Source organism: Callorhinus ursinus, unplaced genomic scaffold, assembly GCF_003265705.2.
Source record: "Callorhinus ursinus isolate GAN/ISIS: 27379988/994484 unplaced genomic scaffold, GSC_fseal_2.0 scaffold18, whole genome shotgun sequence".
Lineage (NCBI taxonomy): Eukaryota > Metazoa > Chordata > Mammalia > Carnivora > Otariidae > Callorhinus > Callorhinus ursinus.
The window spans coordinates 12,162,888-12,188,833 of NW_027397080.1; the positions used below are offsets into that span (position 1 = coordinate 12,162,888).

At 45.1% G+C, this 25,946-nt stretch overlaps 2 protein-coding genes across 3 annotated transcripts in view; one reads left to right on the forward strand and one right to left on the reverse strand.

Annotated features, from left to right (window-relative positions):
• The window catches only part of S100PBP (S100P binding protein), a 47,336-nt gene extending 35,220 nt beyond the window's left edge, over window positions 1–12,116 (reverse strand). The window contains exon 1 of the mRNA XM_025856012.2: window positions 11,955–12,116. The gene's annotated coding sequence lies outside the window, so the exon portion shown is untranslated. The remainder of the gene's footprint in view (window positions 1–11,954) is intronic.
• Window positions 75–25,584, forward strand: YARS1 (tyrosyl-tRNA synthetase 1). 2 transcript variants are annotated; one of them, XM_025856005.1, is made up of 13 exons: window positions 75–280; window positions 3,223–3,369; window positions 3,511–3,686; window positions 8,904–9,033; window positions 13,100–13,180; window positions 15,136–15,228; window positions 17,061–17,196; window positions 17,881–17,966; window positions 20,671–20,806; window positions 21,681–21,778; window positions 22,640–22,833; window positions 23,327–23,468; window positions 24,702–25,584. In XM_025856005.1, the coding sequence occupies exons 1-13, from the start codon at window positions 116–118 to the stop codon at window positions 24,810–24,812; spliced, it is 1,695 nt and encodes a 564-aa protein (XP_025711790.1). In that variant the 5' UTR covers window positions 75–115; the 3' UTR covers window positions 24,813–25,584. The 2 variants fall into 2 exon arrangements, with proteins under 2 accessions (XP_025711790.1, XP_025711791.1); XM_025856006.2 differs by having other exon boundaries at window positions 143–280; window positions 3,163–3,369.
• The last annotated feature ends 362 nt before the right edge of the window (window positions 25,585–25,946 follow it).

A 25,946-nucleotide genomic window follows, 5' to 3' on the forward strand; every position in this document is an offset into this window, starting at 1 on the left:
CTCCGCCCCTTTCTCGTCTCATCGACCCGCTCGACTCTCAGTTGCTCCTGACTCTTTCCTGTCCGCTCTTAGGCTAAGGGTTCAGGCCGAGGAAGCCGAGCGACGAGCTCAGCTGATGCAACCTACCTGGGCCCGCGTGACAGTTCCCGGCACGCGGCGGCGGCGGCGACCGAGGAAGCGGCGCGGTGCCGGGCTGAGCGCGGGAGATAGGGGCGACGGAGTCATGGGGGACGCTCCGAGCCCTGAAGAGAAGCTGCACCTTATCACCCGGAACCTGCAGGTCGGGCCTCAGACTTGGAAACGCGCTGTTGGGGACTGGGGGCTCGAGGTCCAGTGACCCTGAGCCTCACTACTGGGTCCTAAGTGTGTGGGGTCGGGGACTCCGCGCCGAGGCAGCTCAGAGAGACTATAGCCCTCGCTGCTGGTTGGTCGGTCGGCCAATCAAGCAGCAATTATCTGGGTCGCACAGAAATGACAGTGGGGCTCACCTCCTGTGGGCAGTTACCTTGTGTTGAGCCCAGCTTTGAATTCAGGACTCCCACCCCTCCCACCCTGTTATGTGTCAGGCGCGGTGTTAGGCACTGGGGATACATCAGGGCCCTGCCCTCACAGGGCTTGTCTGGAGGGAATCAGACGTTAAGAATGACCCATAATTCAAAAACTTAGTTACAGTTTGAAACAAGTACTGTAAAGTACTATCCGTGGAGCTTTGGAAGGAATTTAGGGGAGAGGGCTGGGGGAGTGTCAGGGAAGGCTGAGGAAGTGACCTCTAAACTGCGCCTTGATGATGCAGATCACTTCACATCTGTTCCTGCTGTTTCCAGGAACTGCAGGAGTAGAAGTAAATCACAAGAAGAATGGGTTGGGGGGCATTTTAGGTAGAAGGAAGCCAGGTCCAGACCCAGAGGGGAGAAGGAACACTGGTTCAGAGGGAAGGTTGATTTGGCTGGAGTAGAGTAAACAAAGTGCAGATCAAACAATAAATATATATTGCTCATTTCCTTGCCTCCTTCAGGCCTATTGTCACATTATCGGGAAGGTCTTTCCTGACCACTTTATTTAAATAACAAACCCCCTGCCACCAGAATTGTCTCATCCCTTGTTCTAGCCTTTTTTCATTGTTGTTTCTCCATAGAACTTACCACCATCTGACATACTATGTATTTTACTTGTTTGTTGAGAAAGGGTAGGCAGGGACCAAGTCATGAGGGCTTTGCATGCTGTGTTTAAAAGTGAAGTTTATTCTAAGAGCAGTGATACATTGGTTGGGCCACAGCTTGGTTTTTTTTTTTTATCTTTTTTTGAGATACAATTCAAATACCAAAAAATCCATCCTTTTAAAGTGTACATTTCGGTGGGTTTTAGTATAGTCACAAGATTGTATAATTAGCACCACTATCTCATTCCAGAACATTTTCATCACCAAAATAAAACCTGTACCCATTGGCAGTCACTGCCCATTTCCCCCCTCCTCGCAGCTCTAGGGAAACACTAATCTTCTTGCTGTCTTTAATTTGCCTATTCTGGACATTTCATATGAATGGCATCATGTGATATGTGGCTTTTTATGTCTCATTTTGTTCACTTAGCATGTTTTCAAGGTTCATCCATGTTGTCATACCCATCAGAACTTTATTCCTTCTTATGGCTGAAAAATATTCATGATTATATGGATATATCACATTTTGTTTCTCCATTCATCAGTTGGTGGACAGTTGGGTTCTTTCCTCTCATAACTTCGTCTTAACCAGTAATTTTTGCATGCTTCCTCTTAGCCAGATTCTTTGTCCTAGTCTCTTTCCACAAAACAATGCTGGTTGGGGACAAAGGATACACAAAGCTAATGGCATTGACTCACTCAGGTTTTAAAGGGTAAGTGGTAGGACCTTTCTTTGGGTGGCAAGAACTCTCCCAAGTTCCAAATAGTCAGGCTTGGAGGGTGCAAGCTCCAGCCACCAGCTACCTTAAAACAGGATTTTAATAAGTCCTGCTGATAGATGAGTAAAACCAGCAAAACAGTTTTTGTCTTTCATGGCTTCTAACTGCTTTCCCAAACCATCACTTGGAAGAAACACTAAAATCTCTTTTATTAGCAGCATACTGACCTATTAGGATTTTTCTAATATTGTCTTCAGGCAAAAGGAAACCATTTAATATTAAATAGGTGAATGAGTTGATTAATCAAGTTTTGCGTTTTAGAGATTTCTCTGGCTGCCTTCTGGAACATGGACCAGGGGGAGCAAGAATAGATACAGGAGTCCTGTTAGAAGGCTATTACAGTAGTCCTGGTGTGATCTGGTGTGGCCTAGTGGCCTAGACTAAGATGGTGGTATGGAGGCAGAGAGAAGGAGGAGGGTTTAGGAGCTTTGGGGTAACTTAGGCAACTTGGTGAATGATAGTACCATTTACTGCACTGGGGTGAAACTATAAGTGAAAAAGATGGATGGGGAGCGAGGCGGGAAGATGAGAGCATGAGGTTAATTTTGAACATGTTGAGTTTGAATTAACTGGGTTGATAACAAGTACATTGTCCCATATATGGGTGTGAGCAGGAGATTTGGTAGTTACTAGCTCATAAGTAGTAATTGAAGCATCTTAAAAGGGATCAGCTAGGGAAAATGTAGAGTAAGAAGAGGAGAGATAGGGCTGCAAGGATTGCTAATATTTAATGATTAGCAAGAAGAACAACTGCAAAGAAATCTGAGCCAGCAGCCAGAGAAGTAGGAGGAAAACTAAGAGAATAGAGAAGTGGAGGACCAAAAGAGGGGAGTGTTTCAGGGATGGAGTGAGGACTAAAAAAATTTTCATTGAATTTAGCAACAATGGGAGTCATCTGTGATCTTAGCCAGAGCATTTTTAGTGGGGTGATGCTGTATGGAATTCAACTGGAATGGGAGATGAGGAATAAAGACTGGAAGAAGAGACAACTATTTCAAGAAGTTGGCTCTGAAAGGAAGGAACGTGAGTTAGAGTAGATGGAGGGGAGGATGCAGGTAGGGACATGTCCCATTCCCTAACATCAGTGGCATTTCACTGGAGTGGTACTAGCAACAGCACCAACTTAGGTTGGTTCTCACTCAGCCCTGAGAGTATGGTTGGACTTCCCTGCTGGCTCTGGGCTTAGACCCCCAGTGATACGTGCTTTTGTTTTCCTTGTCACAGGGTAAAGGATGAGCAAGGTGGGGCACCAGCATTAAACCAGCTCTTCTGCTTCCACAACAGGAGGTTCTGGGGGAAGAGAAGCTGAAGGAGATACTCAAGGAGCGGGAACTTAAAGTTTACTGGGGAACAGCAACCACAGGCAAGCCACATGTGGCTTACTTCGTGCCTATGTCTAAGATTGCGGACTTCCTGAAAGCAGGATGTGAGGTAAGAAGTAATGTTTTATAAACCAAGCAGTTCCTTGGGGAATGACCAAAAGAGAGATTTAACAAGGGCAGGGCAGAGAGGGGGATTTGGAGGTACTTGGATGAAATTCAATTTTGTTGGTCCCTCATCTCTTATGTCCAGGTAACGATTCTGTTTGCGGACCTTCACGCATACCTGGATAACATGAAAGCTCCGTGGGAACTTCTAGAACTCCGAACCAGCTACTATGAGAATGTGATCAAGGCAATGCTGGAGAGCATTGGTGTACCCTTGGAAAAGCTCAAGTTTGTCAAAGGCACTGATTACCAGCTTAGCAAGTAAGTTCTAGATCATCCACTCTCCTTGTGGCTCTCATGCTACTACCTAATTAGAGGTCTGTGGAGTCCAGGCACTCTTTAAATTTGGATTAGAAGCCATTAAAAAATTTATACTCTTTGTCCTTTTAAGTCATCCATCAAAAATGTACTTAATGCGTGTGTACTGTCCATTTTGCTGGAGATATGAATGTAACCAAAACAAAGTCCTTGGCCTTGCAGAGCTCACAGCATATGGGCGAATGATGATCAACAATTCAGCTTCCCTTTTTCCTTCCAGCCTCAGCAAATAATGATTAAAGAAAGGTGAAAGAAAAATATTTCACTTGTTTCTCATCTCCCCAACAATTTTTTTTCAAGATTTTATTTATTTATTTGACAGAGAGAGACAGACAGCGAGAGAGGGAACCCAAGCAGGGGGAGTGGGAGAGGGAGAAGCAGGCCCCCTGCTGAGCAAGGTGCCCGATGTGGGCCCCTATCCCAGGACCCTGGGATCGTGACCTGAACCAAAGGCAGATGCCCAACGGACTGAGCCACCCAGGCAACCCTCCCCAACAATTTTTGTTTCTTTATATCTTTATCAATTTTATTCATATTTGTAATATTAACATAGATACGATTTTGTGTCCTAGTTTTTTTAATTTGAGTAATTTCCTAAGTAATTCCTCCATGTTGCCTCATAGTCCCCACATTTTTTTATTTTTAAAACCTCAGTTAAGCCATGTATCACTCCACTGGTCACTTTTGCATTTGAACCCTTAGAACAGCTTATTAAGGTAAGCATTGGTGTGTCCTATTTCACGGATAAGGAAAACGGATTCAGTTGTAACTTTCTCAAGTTCATACTCACTGTAAGTAGAAGAGCTAGGATGTGAACCCAGATCTCTTGCTTACAAGTTCATTTCTCTTTTTACTTCATTGATCATAATTTTCTTTCTTTCTTTTTTTTTTTAAAGGTTTTATTTGAGGGAGAGAGAGAGTGCGAGTTGGGGGAGGAGCAAAGGGAGAGGGAGGGAGAAGCAGACTATGTTGAGAGCAGAGCCCGACGCGGGATCGATCCCATGACCCCAAGATCAGACCTGAGCCAATACCAAGAGTTGGACACTTAACTGACTGCGCCACCCAGGCACCCCGATTGTAATTTTCTTTAGCATTCCTTACTGTTGGACATTTAGAGTTTGAAATAAGGCACATAACTTTCTTATGTAAACAGATGTTTGAATCCTCGGCCTCAGTAGAGTCCCTACAATTTCATTTATTTTTATGTTTGTTACAGATATTTATGGAGCACTTATTAGATGGCAAGCACTGTTCTGGGTCCTGAGTATACAAAAATATACTAAAACAAAAATCCCCATCCAAATGGGGCTTACGTTTCAGCAAGGAAATACAGTCAAAGGAAACAAATGAAAAAGTAATATATATAAACTGTGTCAGATGGTGATAGGTGCTACATAGCAGGCAGGCAGGAGAGAAAGTTCTTGGGGATTGGGGGGTTTCTATTAAAATATGGTGGCTAAAAAAGACCCCTATAATAAGAAGACATTAGACTGAGACCTGAAGAAGGTGAGGGAGTGAGTCATGCAAACAGTTACTGAGTTCTTACTATATGTCAGACTCTGTTCTAGGGCCTAGGATTATAACAGTGAATGTCTCAGGGAAGGTTTTTTTTTCCTCCCAGAATTGAACAGAATTTGGGGTTTGGGAAGATAGGATACATAAATAAAGCTACCTTGCTTCAAAGTCACTTGCTCTTTTTGTATACACAAAAGTGACTTCAAAGGAAGATGTCTTTTTAAGTATATGCTTTCATGTACTCCCTCTGTTCCAGACAACAGCAATGATAGACAAAAACATTAAAAAACCGGAGGACATAGCCAGATTCAAAGACATGCTAAACGTCTCTGTGGTAAGAAAACAGAATTGAAATGCAAATTGATGAGTTGGTCTGAAGTTACAGGTTTGCTCCGTTCCAGTCAAGAAGTGGACAGTGGGGACAAACCAGGCTTACTGCTTAAAGCCAGAGTATAAAGCAGGGCTTTTACCCTTTTCCCGTTCCCATCCCTACCCCTCAAGGAAAGTAGAGCCAAGGAGTAGGGGCACTATTAGTCACCTGCCTGGGTCTTTAGGGACTTTTGTCAAGCTTCAGGCCTATGGAAACTCGACTGTATGCATACCAGGAATTAAACCAAGCTGACCACCATTTATGAGTGTTATATCTATGATATTACCTAAAAGACATAAGTTCTAACATGCCAAGGAATAGCATCCATTTTTAAAAAGAAAATGATTAAACAGAGAGAGGCAGAGATGAAACATATAGAAATAAAAAGAATCATTTAGAAATCTTGGAAATGTAAAAATCAGTCATTAAAGCTAAACCAAACCAAACCAAACCAAAAAACCCCACAGGGGCACCAGACTGGCTCAGTTGGAAGAGTTCATGACTCTTAATTTCAGAGTTGTGAGTTCAAGCCCCACATTGGGTATAGAGATTATAAATAAATAAACTTTAAAACAAAAACCAAAAAACTCCGCAAACCAGCCTTCAATAGAAGGCTTCAACTCTAGACTGAACAAAGTTGAAGAGAAAACTAGAGATTTGAGAGATAGTACTGAGATTCACCCAGAATGCAGCCCAGAGAGATGGACAGAAAAACTGTAGGAGTGTTTGAGATGTGGATGAGGGCATTTGCTTCTAGCAGTGTGGCACACTGGGTACTCGGACCAGCCTTACTACTGAAAACAACTAAAAATGCGGGGTAAAATATTTTTTAAACATCCTGAATGCTTCAGATCAGTCAGTTGACAAATAGTCAAGAATACTCAGTGGCCAGAAATCAAACGTAAGTGGGAATACGAAGATACTTTATTTCAGGGGTGCCTGGCTGGCTCATTCAATAGAACATGCACCTTTTGATCTCGGGTTTGTAAGTTCGAGCCCCATGTTGGGTGTAGAGGTTACTTAAAGATAAAATCTTAAAAAAAAAAATCTTAAAAAAAAAAGATACTGTATTTCAACTAATCTGTCATTAAAAATATGGCTGATTAGGGGCACCTGGGTGGCTCAGTCAGTTAAGCCTCTGCCTTCGGCTCAGGTCATGATCCCAGGGTCCTGGGATCGAGCCCCGCATCGGGCTCCCTGCTTGGCAGGAAGCCTGCTTCTCCCTCTCCCACTCCCCCTGCTTGTGTTCCTGCTCTCTCTCTCTCTGTCAAATAAATAAAATCTTAAAAAAAAAAAAATACGGCTGATTAGTCTCTAACATGCCAGTGTTTAAAAGACTTATCTAGATTTTGAAGATATTAAATATTTTTTTAAAATGCAAAAAAATGCATTTTGTAATCTGTAAAATATAATTCGTGGAACACTAAGACTACTAGCGCCTCGAGACCTCGTTGAACTATATGGGATTGAACTTTGGTTTCAATGGCAGAGCACAGTGGGAAAAAAAAAAAAGCTAAGAAAATTGGAGTATTAGGCCAGGAGGTCCAATATTTGAATAATAAATGGTATGGAAAAGGGAACAAAGAGTTAGAGGGAAGGAAATCATCAATGAAATAATTTATAGAACAAGTAAATGAGTGTCCAGAGTGAAAGGGCCCATCAAGTGCCTGGCACGCTGGACGAAAATAAACCCATGCTACAGTGCACTATCTTGAAATTTCACAACACTAAGGACAGAAAAAAGGGGGGAAAATAGTATACTACAAACTTCCAAAGGGACAAAAGAAGTCACATAGAAATTTCAGGAATCACAATAGCTTTGCATTTCTCAAAAGAACACAGAGGGTGATGAAGCAAAGCCTTTGAACTTCTGGAGGAGGGACACCTGGCTGGCTTGGTCTACTGATCTCAGGGTTGTAGGTTCAAGCCCCATGTTGGGTGTAGAGATTACCCAAAAATAAAAACTTTATTTTTTTTTAAAGATTTTATTTATTTATTTGACAAGAGACACAGCGAGAGAGGGAACACAAGCAGGGGGCTGGGAGAGGGAGAAGCAGGCTTCCTGCTGAGCAGGGAGCCCAATGGAGGGCTCCATCCCAGGACCCTGGGACCATGACCTCTGCCGAAGGCAGATGCTTAACAACTGAGCCACCCAGGCGCCCCTTGACTCTGTAGTTTCTGACAAAGAATATAGGATATTAATCCTTGCCAGTTATATATGTTTTCAGTATTTTCTCCTAGTTGGTGGCTTGTCTTTTTACTTTATTTTACTTTTGATGTACTGAAGGTCTTAATTTTAACTTGAATTCATCAATATTTTCCTGTGATTTGTGCTTTTGGTGTGTTTTATTGAATTTTCATTGCCCTGAGATTGTAAGATAGTCTTATATATGTACAGTCTTTTAAATGTTTTATAGTTTGGCCTTTACAGTTAAATCTTTAATCTAGTTGGAATGGAGGGATCATTTTTTCCCCATATGGATAACTAATTGTCTTTGTACCACTTTCTCTTAAAAAGTTTATCCTTTCTTTGCTGATCTGCAATGCTGGCTCTGTCATAAATTAAGTTTCCATATTTATGAGGATCTATTTCTGAATTCTCTATTCTGTGTCAGTGGTTAATTCTCTACCCCATGCTATATAAATGACAAAGGATTTGCTATCCAGAATACTAAGGAACTCCAAAAAAAGAAAAAGTAGAAAAATGGGCTACTGGCATAGATACTTCACAGATGAGGATACGTAAATGACCAATAAAAACATGAAAATAACTTTTTTTAGATAAAGATATTCAGATATTTTACTCTTACACTTGAATGGTAGTTCAGGTGGGCATAGGTTTTTAGGTTGCAAACTGTTTTCCTTGAAAATTTTATTTTTTCTTTTTAAGATTTTATTTTGGGGCGCCTGGGTGGCTGGTTAAGCATCTGCCTTGGGCTCAGGTCATGATCCTGGGGTCCTAGGATCAAGCCCCAGGTTAGGCTCTCTGCTCAGCGGGGAGCCTGCTTCCCCCTCTCCCACTCCCATCCCCGCTTGTGCTCTCGCTGTCTCTCAAATAAATAAATAAAATCTTTAAAAAAAAAAAAAAAAAGGAAAGACATAAAAATCAAGTGGTATTTTGTATAAGACAAAGAACCAGTCACATTTTAGAAGCTACCAGGCAGCAGAGGTCTTTTGGAATGTCTTAAGATTGGGAGAGTGAATTAATGTGCTTTAGGATCAGAGTGAGGCCTTGGCCCAGTCTCACAGCTGTCCCCACTTCCTTTCCTCTTCAGAGAGTACACACTAGATGTGTACAGACTCTCCTCCGTGGTCACACAGCACGATGCCAAGAAAGCTGGGGCTGAGGTGGTAAAGCAGGTGGAGCACCCTTTGCTGAGTGGTCTGCTGTACCCCGGATTACAGGTACTCGGGAGGGATGGAGTTGCCCAAGGGCCTTTTCTGCTCTGGTTCTAGCTACTGGTTGCTCAGCCCCAGCGAAGCCCAGGTACTTCCTGTTCCTTCACTATGCTGCAGGCCTTCCTTCCTGTCTCTCTTCCCTCCCCTTTGACTTCTTCAGCTGTAGGTCCTCCCCTATCTGTCTGCACTTTAAAACACTGCTTGTCTGACACATCTTTTTTTTTAATTTAAACATCAGTTTATTTGCAGGTTGTATATATTTTTTCTTTTTTATCTTTTTTTAAGTAAGCTCTATGCCCAATGTGGGGTTTGAACTCACAACCCTGAGATTAAGAGCCGCACCCTCCACTGACTGAGCCAGCCAGGTGCCCCCAGATTTTATATATATATATATATATTTTTTTTTAATAGGGAAATGCATTTTTTTCATCTTTATTGTATCATTTATCATTGGGGGAGGATAGGAGGTTTTGTCTTTTTATTTATTCCATTATTTCTCTTTCTTGGAGAATCTCTGTTTTACTTATTTAGCTGAACTTGACATGAAAGAATTTAAAGAATACTTTTTTATTTTAAATGCTTGGAGAATTTATAGAGTTATTTTCCTGGATCGGTAATTTTTATGTGTTTTCTTAGAAAGTGCATTTCGGTTAACAAATCTCTTTACACAGGTATACATGGGAATTCACATCAGTTATTTACAGATCATACTGACAAACCACATCGTAAGTCTTCTATGCAGAGGTACACTGGATGTGACTGTTGGCTGAAAATGGCCTGATGACTAGGCTTTTTACACATACATAGTAAATGGGTTTGTTTTTTCATGTCTGCAGAATATGCCAAACACATGGAGGCCAGTCCTCCCAGAGAATGCTTTGCAGTGTCACATATCCTCTTTATGTTGATCATGATCTCTTAAATGAAGAAAATTTTAGAGTGATGTGTAAAAATAAATTTTAGGCCGGGCACCTGGGTGGCTCAGTCAGTAAAGCAGCCAGCTCTTGATTTCCATTCAGGTCATGATCTCAGGGTTGTGAGATCAAGCCCTGCATCAGGCTTCACGCTCAGTGGGGAGTCTGCTTGAGATTCTCTCTCTCCCTTTTCCCCCACCACGCGCACATGTGTGCGTGCCATCTCTCTCTAAAATAAATCTTTATTTTATTTATTTTTTGAGATTTATTTGACAGACAGAGAGCACAATCAGGGGAAGCCTCAGGCAGAGGGAGAGGGAGAAGCAGGCTCCCAAGGACCCTAGGATCATGACCTGAGCCAAAGGCCAACACTTAACTAACTGAGCCACCCAGGCACCCCATAAAATAAATAAATCTTTTTTTTTTTTAAGATTTATTTGACAGGGCGCCTGGGTGGCTCAGTTGGTTAAGCGACTGCCTTCGGCTCAGGTCATGATCCTGGGGTCCCGGGATCGAGTCCCGCATCGGGCTCCCTGCTCAGCGGGGAGTCTGCTTCTCCCTCTGACCCTCTTCCCTCTCGTGCTCTCTCTCATTCTCTCTCTCTCTCAAATAAATAAATAAAAATCTTTAAAAAAAAAAAAAAAGATTTATTTGACAAAGAGAGACACAGCAAGAGAGGGAACACAAGCAGGGGGCGTGGGAGAGGGAGAAGCAGGCTTCCTGCCGAGCAGGGAGCCTGATGTGGGGCTTGATCCCAAGACCCTGGGACCATGACCTAAGCCGAAGGCAGACACTTAACAACTGAGCCACCCAGGTGCCCCATAAAGAAATCTTTAAAAAACAAAACAAAGTAAAATAAATAAATTTTAGGCATGATCCTATTTTCTGTTAAATGAGGCACATCATATTTCATGTGTGTATATTTATATGAGCAAGGAAAAAAAGAAAAATTCAAACCAAATTGTTACTGTTGGTAACTAGCTCAGAAAGATAGGACAAAAATGGTATAGACTTAACTTTTTTTGTGTGTATATATATATTTTTAGATTTTTATTTATTTATGTATGTATTTGAGAGAAAGCAAGCGCACATGCAAGTTGGGGGGGTACAGAGAGGGAGAGAGAGAATCCTCATGCAGACTCCACACTGAGCTTGGAGCCCAATGAGGGCTCCATCTCACGACCCCGAGATCATGACCTGAGCTGAAACCAAGAATCAGACACTTAACTGACTGAGCCACCCAGGCGCCCCTCTTCGTATATGTCTGTAACATTTGATATAAGAGGGGTACCTTTGCTCCTCCTCCCATTCACATGCACTCTCTTCCTCGCTCTCAAATAAATAAATAAATAAAATCTTTAAAAAAAAATGTTTGGTAGAAGAATATCAAGTCTAACCTCATCACCTCCGAAAGAACTTTCTACGGGTTAAGCCTGGACACGTTCTAGATCTACACTGCCCCCATAGTAGCCTCTCCTCTAGTCATGGTCATGTGTGGCTATTAAAAATAATTAAAATTAAAATTTTTAGGTTCCAGTCACATTGGCTGTATTTCAGGTGCTCACAAGCCACACGTAGCTAGTTGCTAACCTATTGAACAGCACAGACATAGAACATATTCATCATTCCAGAATAGTATAGTGGACAGTGCTCTTCTAGATTATTCCAGCTTGGGGTGCCTAGGTGGCTCAGATGGTTGAGCATCTGCCTTTGGCTCAGGTCATGATCCCAGAGTCGTGGGATCGAGCCCCGCATCAGGCTCCTGGCTCAGCAAGGAGCCTCCTTCTCCCTCTGCCTCTCTCCCTGCTCATGCTTTCTCTCTCTGTATCTCTGTGTCTCAAATGAATAAATAAAATCTTTAAAAAAAAATTAGATTATTCCAGCTTGCTCACCTTTCTCTTCCTCTCCCCTCCATTCAATGAGACATGAAATCAGACCAGTTCTACTTTTAAAATCTCTTAAATGTGTTCTTGTTCTACATCCCTGCTGACCTGGTTCGGCATCGTTTCCTACCTGGACTCTGACGGCAGCCTCCTCGCTGTCTTGTCTCCAGTCCAAAGGGCTGTACTCTGTGCCCTGCCCTCTGACTGGTGTGATCTTTCTACAGTGTGGGCCAGGACGATGCTAGGCACCCTGGCATGATGGTCAGGATCCTTACTTCTCTGGTGCCATCACTAACCACTTCCTACTTCCGTTGAAGTTTGTGCTTTTGCATACCGAATCACTAATTTCTCTAAACATTTCACACCTCTTTGCCCTCTGACATCTGTTTCCTCTTCATGGTGAAAAACATCTATATATTCTTCAAAACCAAGGTCAGCCCACAGTCTGATTCCAGGAAGCCTTCAGTGCCACCTGTCTGACCAGCTAGAGATAAGCATTTCTTTCTTTGTGTCAGCACTGTTCCTTAAATGAACATCTCGGGTAGCCCTTCAAACACTGCACTGAAATTATCTATTTACATGTCTCTCTTTTCAGCTGGGTGTAGTTGGCTTCTTATAGGCCGAGTCTGGGTCCAATTCAGCTCTGCATCCTTAGGGCTGGTACTAGGCCTGGCAGGTAGTAAGTGACAAAATCAGCTTAGTCTTGTCTTTTGTTTCTGAGCTCTCACAGCACGTTCTTCTTATGCCTTTTTTTAAAGATTTTATTTATTTATTTGACAGAGAAAGAGAGTGCAAGAGAGGGAGAAGCAGACTCCCCGCGGAGCAGGGAGCCCTATGCGGGTCTCCATCCTAGGACCCTGAGATCATGACCTGAGCGGAAGCAGACACTTAACTGACTGAGCCACCCAGGCGCCCCTCTTATGCCATTATTTGAAATTTGTCACAGGCTGCCTTATTCAGTGGGTACCTTTGACCCGACTCTGCTGTGTCTTCTCCTTCCCTCCCTTCCCCACGGACTGTGAGCTTCCCAAAGGCAGAGGCTCTTACTTTTTCCCCATGACATCCACATGGAGTTCTGTCCACCACAGGCATTCAGCAAATGTTTATGCTGTTCTTGAGGCCAAGAGGGAGGCTGGATGCTGCTTTATTTGCTTCCTGGCTCTACTTTCTGAAAAAATCTAGTGATTTTCAAGTTTCTGATTTCCCAGATCCATATAGAAGAAATACAGTAGGAGTTAATGCTCATGTGTTTTGTTTTGTTTTTTTTTCACACAGGCCTTGGATGAAGAGTATTTGAAAGTAGATGCCCAGTTTGGAGGTGTTGATCAGAGAAAGATTTTCACCTTCGCAGAGAAGGTCAGTGTTCTCTTTCCTGTCTTTTTTTCTTTTGTGCCTTAGGTATGCAGTTAAGGTTTATTGACTATGCCGGTCCCACCACTCATAACTATATTGTATGGCGGGTATTGTTTTCCCTGTTTTGCAGACGAGAAAACCGACTGTCGAGAAAGAAAGTTGTCTATTATCACACAGTTAGTGACTAAGCAGCAGTTAGCCTCAGACCTGACTCAAAAGCCAGGAAGCTACCCCCAGACCTGTCGGATTTGCTTCTTTCCTAATAACACACTTCTTAGGGAAAGGGACCACCAATCAACTACTGGTCTTTCCCAGAGCATTCGGTCCATATTGCTCTGGATCTTACATAAACCACTCATCTCTGAGATGAGACTTAACAGGGTTTAAAGGAGGAAATCAGAGCAAACCCTTAATAGTTCTTTTTGGGGAAAGAACTTGAGTAAGTTGGAAAGGGCCATTGAGAAATGGTTGTTATTTTTTTTTTAGAGATTTTATTTATTTGTGAGAGAGAGAATGAGAGACAGCACGAGAGGGAAGAGGGTCAGAGGGAGAAGCAGACTCCCTGCTGAGCAGGGAGTCCGATGTGGGACTCGATCCCGGGACTCCAGGATCATGACCTGAGCCTAAGGCAGTCGCTTAACCAACTGAGCCACCCAGGTGCCCGAGAAATGGTTGTTATTTTTGAAAGCTTCTCAAAACCTCATCGTGGCAAGGGTATGGAGAAAACACTTAGTGGAAATGTAAATTTCTGGGAGGGTAGTTTGCCCTGATAATTATACAAGTTGGTGCTAAGGAAATAATTTTAAAAGTGCAACTTCAGTTACATATGAAAATATTTATCACATTATCAATTTAAAGGTAAAATCTAGAAATAGGGCCACCTCGCTATTTCAGTCGGTAGAGCATGCGACTCTTGATCTCAGGGTTGTTGTGTGTTCAAGCCCCACATTGGGTGTAGAGATTACTTAAAAAATATCCAGAAATAAACTCACATCCAATGGCAAGGGATTATTATGATATGTGTTACGATAACTCCGCACAATGGAATATTATATAGTATTCTTTAAATGGTTTTTGGATGTCTTTTTTTGTTAAGTTTTTAATTTTATTTCCAGTGTAGTTAACATACAGTGTTATATTAGTTTCAGGTGTGCAGCATACCGGTTTGCCAGTCCTGTACCTTACTCCGTGCTCATCGCGCAAGTGCCCTTCTTAATCCCTACCCCCAATTTCCCCCATCCCCTCACCCTCCTCCCCTCTGGGAACCATCAGTTTATTCTCTGTAGTTGAGTCCTGTTTCTTGGTTTTCTCTCTTTCCTTTTTTTTCCCCTTTGCTAGTTTGTTTTGTCTCTTAAGTTCCACATATGAATGAAATCATATGGTATGGTAGGGTATGGGAGCCCGCTTCTCCCTCTTCTTCTGCCTGCCGTCCCCCCTGCTTGTGCCCTCTCTCTGTCAAATAAATAAAATCTTTAAAAAAAAAAAGAAAGAAAGAAAGAAAGAAGTCAGAGAAAGACAAATACCATATGATTTCACTCATGTGGAATCTAAGAAACAAAACAAATGAACAAAGGGGGAAAAAAAGAGAGAGAGGCAAAGCAAGAAACAGACTCTTAACTCTAGGAAACAAACTGATGGCTACCCCAGGGGAGGTGGGTGGGGGATGAGGATTAAGGAGTATGCTTGTTGTCATGAGCACCAGGTGATGTATGGAAATGTAGAATCACCAAATTCTGCACCAAATACACTAATATTACAGTGTATGTTAACTAAGTTTAAATAAAAACTTTAAAAAAAGAAAGAAAGAAAGGTTGTGTATTCAGTAAAAAAAAAAAAAAAAAAGAGATTGGAAGAACTATATCAAACTGTTACGTTGCTGGCCAAGTTAGATGAGATTGGGGCACTGAGGAGGAGTTTATACTAACGCATGCTTTGTGTGTTTCTTTCTAACCCCTCAGTACCTCCCTGCACTTGGCTACTCAAAACGAGTCCATCTGATGAATCCTATGGTTCCAGGATTAACTGGCAGTAAAATGAGCTCCTCAGAAGAGGTACGTTTTCCAGCTCTGACTTGAGTTTTCGAAACCTTCAGCAAGAGATGAAGGGATTGAGTACTCAAAAGAAGAGTCCCCTCGCTAACTAGAATTCTTGTAGATTTGAGTTCCAAGGAATCTGAAGTCATCCAATTAATTTCAGTGGTTCTTGAGTATTAAAGGACCCAGAAGCAGTGCTGATGGGATCCAGTCATAATCCTAACAATTTTACTGCGGCTGATAAAACACACTAGCAAAAGTAATTTCTTCATTCGTAGAACTGTAATAAGACTCAGCCTTGTTCATGAGGTTAATGAGGCTAGGGTTGCATTTCACCATATGGCATCTTGATTCTCAGGGTGATGTTTGATATAACTAATGTGATAAATACAGTATCTTTTAACAGTTAAAAGTCCTGCTTAGGAAAAGTGCACTTTTGTTTTGATCACTAAGGGTACAGAATGGAGGATGTAGTGGGACCCAAAGATGTGAAAGGCTGAGTTCTGGGTTCCCAAACACAGCTGAGCTTCAGAACCACCTAGGAAATTAAAAAAAGAAAAAGAAAAAGCGTCAATTCGACTCTGTGCTTAGAGATTCTGATAAAGTGGTTCTGGGAACATCAGGAATCTGTATTTTTCCTTCTTTCTTTCCTTCTTTCTTTCTTTCTTTCTTTTTTATTAACATATAATGTATTATTTGTTTCAGGGGTACAGGTCTGTGAGGAATCCGTATTTTCTTTCAAATTCCACTAGATGATTCTGGTTGAAGTCACATTTGGGTGTTCATCTAGTTCTTTAAATCTGACTTTCCAGTCTTTGATCAGAGACCAGTAAATATACGCATGGAAACTGTTACTATTTTTAAAGGAATATATAAAATATTTGTTTTTCTCTGTGTTAAAATGCTCCAGGTATCAGTTATTTCTCTGACAGAATATCATATCACTCACCCTATTTAGTGACTTTCACCGTATCTTAGCCCTGGAAATCAGTGTTAGCAGCCATTTCTGAACATGACTGCATCAGAATCACTCAGAGAACTTTTTAAAAATGCAAATACCTGGCCCAACCTCAAGAGATTTAGATTCATCTCCCAGGAATTTACATTTTTTAAAGGCACCCCAGATGACTCATACATAGGCATACACAGACCAGAATTTGGTAACCACTGAACCCAAAGAACCATGAGCTTACTCTCCAAAATAAGAAACAGTTCCTATTACCTAAAAAGGGAAGATGGCTCTAGATACTAGATGGTACCTGATTTGGGGGGGTTGCCATGTAGCAAGCCGCTCACACACTTTTTCGGGCAGTGACAATGAGTATGCCCTTTTCAGAAAATAGTTTTCGGCCTGGCAATTTTGGGTAGCTTAGGCAAATAATCCTAGAGTAGGCAGAAACAAAAACAATAAAAACCTCTGCAAAGATATTGATTATAATAGTGTATATAATTTGTAAAAATTAGAACAGTCTAACAGTTCAGAAATTATGTTGTCACTAATAATTGGGAATGTGATACAGCATACAAATTAGAAGCAAAGACTAGATAGCCCCTCAGAAATACCTACGATATAGTCTCAAGTGAAAAAGCAAAAGGTAGACATTTGTTCTTGAAATACAAGTTTGTAACAATTCTGTGTGTTATAGGCCTGGGAAGAACACAGGAAAATTGAAATCGTGGTTTTTGTCAGGTGGCAATATTGTGAGTGGTTCTTGACTCTGATTAATTCTGCTTTTGTTAAAGTTGTTAATGTTTAAACCTCTCTTAAAAAAAAAAATTAAAATACATAGATTAGTTAAACATATCTCATTTCCCACCATAAGAGGTCCCTTCTCCTCCGTGGCTTATAGGAGTCCAAGATTGATCTCCTTGACCGGAAGGAGGACGTGAAGAAAAAACTAAAGAAGGCCTTCTGTGAGCCAGGGAATGTGGAGAACAATGGAGTTCTGTCTTTCATCAAGCATGTCCTCTTTCCCCTCAAGTCTGGTAAGATACTCGATTGCTTCTCAGAGGCCAGGCTGAAGGAGCAAAACTAGTACTGGGATCATTCTTGTGGTTGGTCAGGAGTCTTCCTTTAGAGATGGGCCTCCCTGATTCTGTGCTCTGACTTCTCATATACCGGGGTACACTTGGACTTGGGATGTCATTTCGTTGCCCATGAGGTTGTCACCAGGTTGGGTTCTAAGCAGGGTGTCAGGGTGGGCGGGTGTTGAAGAAATGAGGGTGGGCACAGGCATGCGGAATCAGAGCATTGCGAAAGAAATGTAAGGCACGATCCTTCCCCTTGAGTGTGGATGCCTGCTGAGTTCCTAGCTCATCTGATTTAAGATAAATGCCATAAAATAAAGTTTAAAATATATAAGAGAGGGGCACCTGGGTGGCCCAGTCATTAAGCGTCTGCCTTCGGCTCAGGTCATGATCCCAGAGTCCTGGGATCGAGCCCCGCATCGGGCTCCCTGTTCAGCGGAGAAGCCTGCTTCTCCCTCTCTCACTCCCCTTGCTTGTGTTCCCTCTCTCGCTGTGTCTCTCTGTCAAATAAATAAAATCTTTAAAAATAAATAAATAAATAAAATATATAACAGAAACTACAAATATCCATACCATTTGAGCTAGGAATGCTGACTCTGCCATTATCAATGACTTTGTTGGCATGGATCCTTTGTCTTACAGAGTTTGTGATCCTTCGAGATGAGAAATGGGGTGGAAACAAAACCTATACCGCTTACTTGGAGCTGGAAAAGGACTTTGCTGACGAGGTAATCCCAAAGGAGGAGTAATCCCCACCGAATTCCTTCTGACAGACCTTCTTGGCCTAGCCAGCTTTCTAATACCTGCCACAAGTTTCTGCTTGATGATCTCCAGGGCCGTGTATTGTGGGTAATGGCTTAATGAGGGTTCGTGTGGTTCACGGGTTAGGCGAGCAAATGGCAGCTAAAGTATTGGTGTCCTAATCACCCTGCAAAGGATTTAACCTGGAATGAAGAACCAAACCCAGCAAGATGAAGCATTTCAGGGAGAGGGTCAAAGTCAAGGTTCAAAAAAGAAACACCTCAGAAAGGACAGCATAGAGGATCCTGCTGATCTCAACAGACAGCTTAAGAAAAGAATTACTAGGTGCCTGTGAGTTAGGCACCATGGTAGGGGCTGGCATTATAGAGGATTAAATCCTCATGAAGCTTGTGGTCCGGAAGGAGAGGCGGACACGTAAACAAATATCATTGCTGTGTGGCTAGATGATGATGATGTATACACGGTTTAGAGATCAAATAGGAGGAAGTCATTACCTGGCTGTCTGGCAAAGCTTTGTAGAGGGGACGACATCCAAACAGAGGGAATAAATTGTGCACAGACATGGGCAGATGAAATAGCACAGTACGGAATCGCAAGGGGTTTGGTCTGACATGAGTCTAAAAGATGAGGCGGGGTGTTGTGGGCAAGCTAGGCAGGGCCAGGTCATAAAGCGAAGATGTGATAGTGGTGGGTATGGGGAAGGAAATGGGGGCTTTTGATTGACTCTGACTTTGGGTTAAATCAGCAGTGTGATTGGGCTGTCAGAATGTTAATGAAGTCTTGCTATATAAGGCATCAGAAATGTGGAGTCTGGAACCAGGGAGCCGATAGTCCATTCAGTTCTACACTGTTGTGAGTACATTTGGGGTTGTGCATTCAGCCCTGGACTCAAATTTTATGAGGTTTATTGGACAGCCTGGGTTGTGTTGATGTGGGGAGGAAGGGGGCTGTGATAAGGAACAGACCCAAACCCATGTCACAGAAGCACAGTTGAAAGAACTGGGGGTGTTTGGCTGGGAATCAGGCCTGCATTCAGTCCTCCTCAGCTACATGACAGACTCTCGCGGGGGAGGGGTTGGATTTCTTCCTGTGGCCCCAGAAGGCTAAGCCAGGTCTGCGGGTGGGGCCCGCAGTGGGACGTGTTCAGGTTCAACATCAGGGAGAGCCGTGCAGTGACCTTGGGTGGATGGCAACGGGCCGGGCTGCCTCACTTGACCTTTCGCCCCCATCACTGAGGTGTTCAGGCAGAGGCCAGAAATCCACTGCAGGCAACATGGTGTGAGGGTTTGAATATCAAACAGCGGAAAAGTCTCCATGACCTCTGAGCTCTGCGGCCCTTAAGGCCCATTTTTTGGATGTTTCGCTGCCTTTGCTCTGAAACCCTCTATCTGCAGTCTGAGGCAGGCCCCAAAACCCACACGGCACTCTCCAGCCCCGTGAATAGCCATTTGTTGGAATAACAAGAAGGATAGAAGAAATGCATCTGAAAAAGAGCCTGGAGCAGCACTAGCCAACGGCACGTTCTGTGATGGCGGACACATTCTGGACGTGCTGTCTCACACAGCTGCTGCTGGCCATGTGCGGTCAGCCTCTCCATGCGCCCCGTGCAACTGAGGAGCGGGATCGTACTTTACATTGAAATGGCCACACGAGGCTAGCGGCTACCATACTGGACAGAGCAGGTCTAAACACTCCTAAGGAAATGAAAGAATATCGGAAACAAAAATGGAGGCATTGTTGTATTACAGGTATTCACAGCTAAGAGATAACCCCTCAGAACATCTAGCAGAGCCTTTCAGGCCAGATTTGGGATAGAAAAGTACTAGTCACAGGACACAAGAAGAAAAATTGGATTGCTGAGCCCCTGCCACGTACTGGCATCACTCACCATATTCACCCACATTATGTGATTTAATCCTCATTCTGACTCTGAGGTATAGGCATTCTCTTCAGTTCTTAAGTAAAGCACCCCAAACTTAGAGGGGTTAAGTGCCTGGTCCGGGGTCACACAGCTATAGCTGGGACTCTAAGCCCGGTCTAACTCCAACGCCCTCGCTCTTTCTTCTCGCTCACTCAGTTCCCCGCCAGGCTGTCTCCTCAGGTTGCCTCTGTGAGTGTTTCTCTGCCTGTAAATGGACCCTGGTTCATGCCACTACTCGAAGCATGAATGGAGGGACTACGAGAATTTGATTAATAAAAACATTCAGCCTCAAAAAAAAAAAAAAAAACACAACTTCAGCCTCTAAAATCCCTCAAGTTATTGCAGCTCAGGTCATGATCTCAGGGTCATGAGATGGAGCCCCGCATTGGGCTCCACGCTGGGCATGGAGCCTGCTTAAGATTCCCTCGCTCCTTCTCCCTCTGCCCCCGACCCCCACCCACCACCCTCTGATTCCCACCCCTGCGCTCTCTCTCTCAAATAAATAAGTAAATCTTAATAAGATAAAAATCCCTCGAGTTAGTATGGAATTCAGAGTCAAAAGACCTAACTCTCAGGCAAGAAAAATAATCTTTCTGAACCCACGTCCCCCTCTTGGCTTTGTCAGCTTGACAGGGCTGTTCTGAGGATCAACAGCCTGCACTTTACACGCACGTTATCTTTAGTAGACTTGGACTTGCTGTGCCCCACTCCGGTGCCTCCTTTCACCGGGCCTTTGTACACTTCCACAGGTTGTACACCCTGGAGACCTGAAGAATTCTGTTGAGGTCGCCCTGAACAAGTTGCTGGATCCTATCCGGGAAAAGTTTAATACTCCTGCACTGAAGAAACTGACCAGCGCTGCCTACCCAGAGCCCTCCAAGCAGAGTAAGGCCAGCCAGGGAGGGGCAGGGCCATGGGCTGCATGACATCATCAGGACAGAGAGCCTGTCGGTGGGCTTCGGGAAAGGGTCTGTCTGAAATCGAGAGCCTGAGAAGCCAGGAGATCTGAAGCGCAAGAATATCCTACCCCGTCGACTCCTGGAATGGAACTTGAGTCATCCTGGTTTAGGTTTAGGCGATACTGTGATTACATCCTGTTGTCCCAAGTCTACTGGTGTGAGACATGTACTGTGGTCCTTGACTAAATCCTTCAATTAAGAGAGCAGTTGGGTTCGACCATGAGGGTAACAGAGCTACTCAGGCAGAGCCTGCACAGCTCCTTAGGGAAGCTCATCTTGAGCTTCGCCTAATTCCTTTCCATATGCTTCTGACCGGCTCTTAGTTGGCCATCCACTTATCCATGACGCTGAGATATTAATATGGATGGTTTTGTGTGACCTTCCCCGACTCAACAAATGTATGTGGAGAGCACGAATAGAAATAGCTAAAGGTAGCAAAGCTACTGTCGTTCCCCCTCCCCTTCCTCCCCGCCAGCTGATAACTGAGGGAGAGAATAGATGAAAACCTGGCATGTCATTTCTCAAAGGTTGCTGCTCCTGTTTTAAAGAAGATATAACTAGGGGTGCGTGGCTGGCTCATTCAGTAGAGCCTACATCTCTTGAGCTCAGGGTCATGAGTTTGAGTCCCATATTAGGCATAGAGATGACTTTAAAAAGAAAAAAGGAGGTATAACTAAAGGGGTAGATGCTGGGGATTCCGCACGAAACCCTGCTAGTGTCCCCAGTGGGTGGTGTCAGCAGTTGACCTATCATGGCGAAGGAGGAGAGTTCTGACCGCTTGGGGTTCTTCTCATTCCCAGAGCCAGTTGCCAAAGGCCCTGCCAAGAATTCAGAACCAGAGGAGGTCATCCCGTCCCGGCTGGATATCCGTGTGGGCAAAGTCATTAGTGTGGACAAGGTACTCACTTTTCACCACATCCCAGAGAGGCAGATAGGGGTCACGTTTGTCTGTTTCCATCTGGAGGAAACCTGGCCTAGGATGGGAAGTAACATCCCTGAGGTCATATTGCAAGTCAGAACGCAGGTGCCTAATTCCAGGTGTCAGGCTTTTCCTTTTGCTGCCTCTGAACCTTACGCAACCAGACAGCCAGGAACTCAGGGTGGGGGAAGGATATTAGTCAGAGGGAGCCTGCTCATCAGTTAAATCTGGTCCCATAGATTCCTCTGGTCTCTACCAGCTCAGCTGGACGTAGCTGCAGGCCTTATCTCGGATCAGCCACTGTGTCGCCCTGTCCCATCCCACTCACCCACCCCTGAAAATGGGGAAGGGAGAGGGATTTCCTTTTTCCCAGAGACAGAAGGTTATGCAGCCAGTGACCTGGGACCATTGTTGTGGACTTTTTTTCTCTCCCAGCATTGTTTTTCACTGCGTAGACCTGACTACCGAAACAACATTGAGGTTAGCTGCCGGTGCTCTTTGACATGGTGAGGCCAGTGCTGCCCTCCCCCCAGCGTCCAGGCTGGTGAGGCGCGTGGCCATAATGGTAGCCGCCCAGACCGGTCCGGGCCACTTGACCTCTGGGGGAGACTCCTTGCCCCGCCTTTTACCGACAGCCTGCCTCTCGGCGGACAGTAAAATGTACCCTCCTGGCCCATTCCGTCTGCTGTCTGGGGCCTGGAAAGAGTTTGCCCCAGAGGGCCCCCTAGGAGCCTATGCTGGGGAGTGGGATGCCCGCTCCGCAGTCCAAGGGCTCGCCGGGCCTCGTCCGTGATCCGCTGCATTGTGCTCCTGTCCGGGACTAACCTCTCTTGCCGGCAGCACCCCGACGCAGACAGCCTGTATGTGGAGAAGGTTGATGTCGGGGAGGCCGAGCCGCGGACTGTGGTGAGTGGCCTGGTGCAGTTTGTGCCCAAGGAGGAGCTGCTGGACCGGCTAGTGGTGGTGCTGTGCAATCTGAAACCCCAGAAGATGAGAGGCGTCGAGTCCCAAGGCATGCTTCTGTGCGCTTCTACGTGAGTGAGAACTGGGGGCGGGGCCGGGGGGTAGATCGGCCCACGGGATGCCCTCCCTCAAGTCGGGTGGAAACCCTAAGGACACTGACCAAAAGGTGGTACGTGAAGGAATGAATTGTTGGGCAAGTACTGTGAAGGAAGCGCTTTACCTAAAGTTAGTTTTATCAAGACAGAAATTGAAGGCTCCGAGCAGTATGCACGTTCCCGAGTCTCTCTACCAGTAAGAGACGGAGCCAGGAGTCAAACCTAATTCTCACTGGCCGTTCGGGCCTTGCTGTCTCTGTTATGTCCTACTTCCTCCCCTGAAAGCCCAGAGTTTGGTATCTCTCCCGACAGAGGGCTTCAGGGTAGCCATAGTCAACCCAACCCTGGTAACATCCAGAAACAGTGCAGCACTGAGGGCCCCTCTGTAAAGGCCCTGATGCCTTGGCTTCCATGGCAGCTGCAGGCAGGCCACAGCCTCACTCTTTCCTCGTCCTGTGTGTCTTCTCAGAGAGGGGGTAGACCGCACGGTTGAGCCTCTGGACCCTCCTGCAGGCTCTGCTCCCGGTGAGCGAGTGTTCGTGAAGGGCTATGAGAAGGGCCAACCAGATGAAGAGCTCAAGCCCAAGAAGAAAGTCTTTGAGAAGTTGCAGGTAAGTAGCTGGCCATGCCCCGTCCCCTCTCTTGCCTGGGCAGCCTGGACTGGGTCCCCAGACTGCTGTGTTACTGGGTCCACCACTGCCCTCCCCCCCGCGACCCATCCACCCCCTCCCCCCCAGGCCTTCCTGCCTCTCTAAGCCCCTCCCTTCCTTAGTCCACTGCTTTCCAGAGGAGGTGCCTGCAGAACATGGGAGCCCTCGCACATACTGAGCGTGGACAGACTATTTGAGGCACTGTGTGAGGGACTCAGACATTTCCTCTTCTGATCTTCAGTCCGTGATCTGAGGATTGTCCATATTTTATCTGGCAGGACACCTGCCAAGGCCACACAGGGTCACCAGAAGCCATGGAGCCAGGACCCCCTCCCCTACCACCAACCCACTCTGGTCTTAGAGCACTCAGGGGCATGGACTCACATACAGCCCGTCCCCATGACCCCTGAATGCATTCCTCCCTTCAGCAAGTACTGAGCCCCTGATATGCATGTCAGCCACCATTCTAGGTGCTCGGGCTACATCATGAACAAAGCAGCAACCGAGCTAAACGGGACACATATGACCTTCCCTAGTTAATCCCGCATTTCCTCGCTCAGCCAGAGTGTGTCTGGGGGGCATAGAGTCCTCCTGCATGTGGTGGGCAGGTGGTTTTACCCACTCCCTTCCTTCCTCCTTTCCCAGGCTGCTTTTTTGAATCACTTATTTTTCCTGCTATAAAATAAATTTCCAATGTAGAAATGTCCAAAGGATAGGGAACACGAAGAAAAAATACCCGTAGTCCTGCCACCTAGAGTTCCTGGAAAATAGCATTAGTGATTCTTTGTGGACTTTTTCAATGCAAGGAGGTAATATATTTACAGTTTGAGTCCCACCATATGTTTATTTTTTTTATTTAACTTGATGCCAGAAAAACTTGCCCGTCTTTTTAAATACCGAGAGGGGGGATCTGACTGTATAGTGTTGAATCATAATTACTGTAATGTAACAAAATTATTTAGCCTTATTAAACATTAAAGTTGTTCTAGGTTTTCATTATTCGTACGCTCCAGTGGATGTCTTGGTACATAGTTCTTTGCACTTACTCGTGACTGTTTTCCTAAACTAAATGCCTCGGATGAGCTGGCTCACTGGCTCGCCGGGAGTGAAGGAGAGGCACATGAGACCTTGGGGAAGGGCTGTCCTCGAGCTGCTCTCACCGCCACATTCACGGCTTCTGTTTATTTTGTGCAGGCTGACTTTAAAACCTCTGAGGACTGCATCGCACAGTGGAAGCAAACCGACTTCATGACCAAGCTGGGGTGCATCTCCTGTAAATCGCTGAAAGGGGGGAACATCAGCTAGCTATCCCGGCATCCTGCTCCCTCCTCCCATCCCCCCCCCCAGTCATCTGCTGTCTCAGTTTGCTCCCTCCTTCACCCATTTACCCATCTCCCAGGACACCAAAGCAGGAAGTTGGGGACTTTGTTAGGAGTGGAACTCAGTAAGTGGCAGCTCAGCCTCCCCCAGAATCCAGAACCATCCTGTCCGGGCTGCTGGGTGGGCTGCTGGGCTACTAACAGAGCCGCTGCCCCCCCCACCCCCCCAGTAGTAACGAGGGCGAGGCGGCAGCAGGGAGCCCAGCTCTACCTTCTCTGCCTGGCAGCTGACTGGAGAAATCTGGTTTCAATATAACTCCTAGAAAAGGTTTATGCCACAGCCCTTCTAATTGGAAAAATATTGGTTCCCATGTTTTCCTAGAGTTCTCCCGGCAGCTGTGCCTGTCTGGGATCTGGTGCCTGAACTGAGCTAATTACAGCCTTTCCCCAACAGGAAATTGTGGGATTCAAAAAGGAAAGGGAGGGGGAAAACAGAGAACCTAGTGGTCTACCAAGTGGTGGGCAGCTTTCCCCAGTGCCTGCCAACCCTGAGGCCCAGCCCCGAGGCTCCTGCCATTTCTTTCCCTTGATCCTGCGGGGTTGGGATATTCCCTAAACCAGCTGTGTGTTAATATCAGAAGTAAGGCAGATGGCACAGCCTGAATCTTTCTTCAGAGAGGGTGGGATACTTCTCCATAAGGCATCTTGATCAGAATCACTGTCACTGTCACGAATTCAAATAAACTGTCTGAACAAGAGTGTCTGGATGGGGCCTGTCTGTGAGCCAGACCATCTCCGGAGGGAGGAACACAAGTGTGGAGCAGCTGCTGGGCCCCTCACCCAGGCCAGGCTGCTTGTATCTTGGACTTTTGACCCTGTAATGGGCCGGGGGCGGGGCGGGGCGGGGTGGGGCGGGGAGGGGAGGGGAGTGGGTTGAACTGGATGGATCACAGACACTTTGGCTTTTCCTTTGGCCATAAACGCAGAAGAGGCCCGGGGCGCCTGAGTGGCTCAGGGGGTTGAGTGCCAGACTTGATTTCGGCTCAGGTCATGATCTCAGGGTGAGATCAAGCCCTGTGTCGGGCTCCACCCTGGGTGCGGAGCCTGCTTAAGATTCTAG

What these genes read in the sequence shown, in the direction of transcription:
- YARS1 (XM_025856005.1), top strand. Translation starts at nt 116, where the DNA reads ATGCAACCTACCTGGGCCCGCGTGACAGTTCCCGGCACGCGGCGGCGG. An exon ending in CCCAGAGCCCTCCAAGCAGA is followed by an intron (nt 20,807 to 21,680) that starts GTAAGGCCAGCC and finishes TCTCATTCCCAG; the next exon opens with AGCCAGTTGCCAAAGGCCCT. An exon ending in AAGTCATTAGTGTGGACAAG is followed by an intron (nt 21,779 to 22,639) that starts GTACTCACTTTT and finishes TCTTGCCGGCAG; the next exon opens with CACCCCGACGCAGACAGCCT.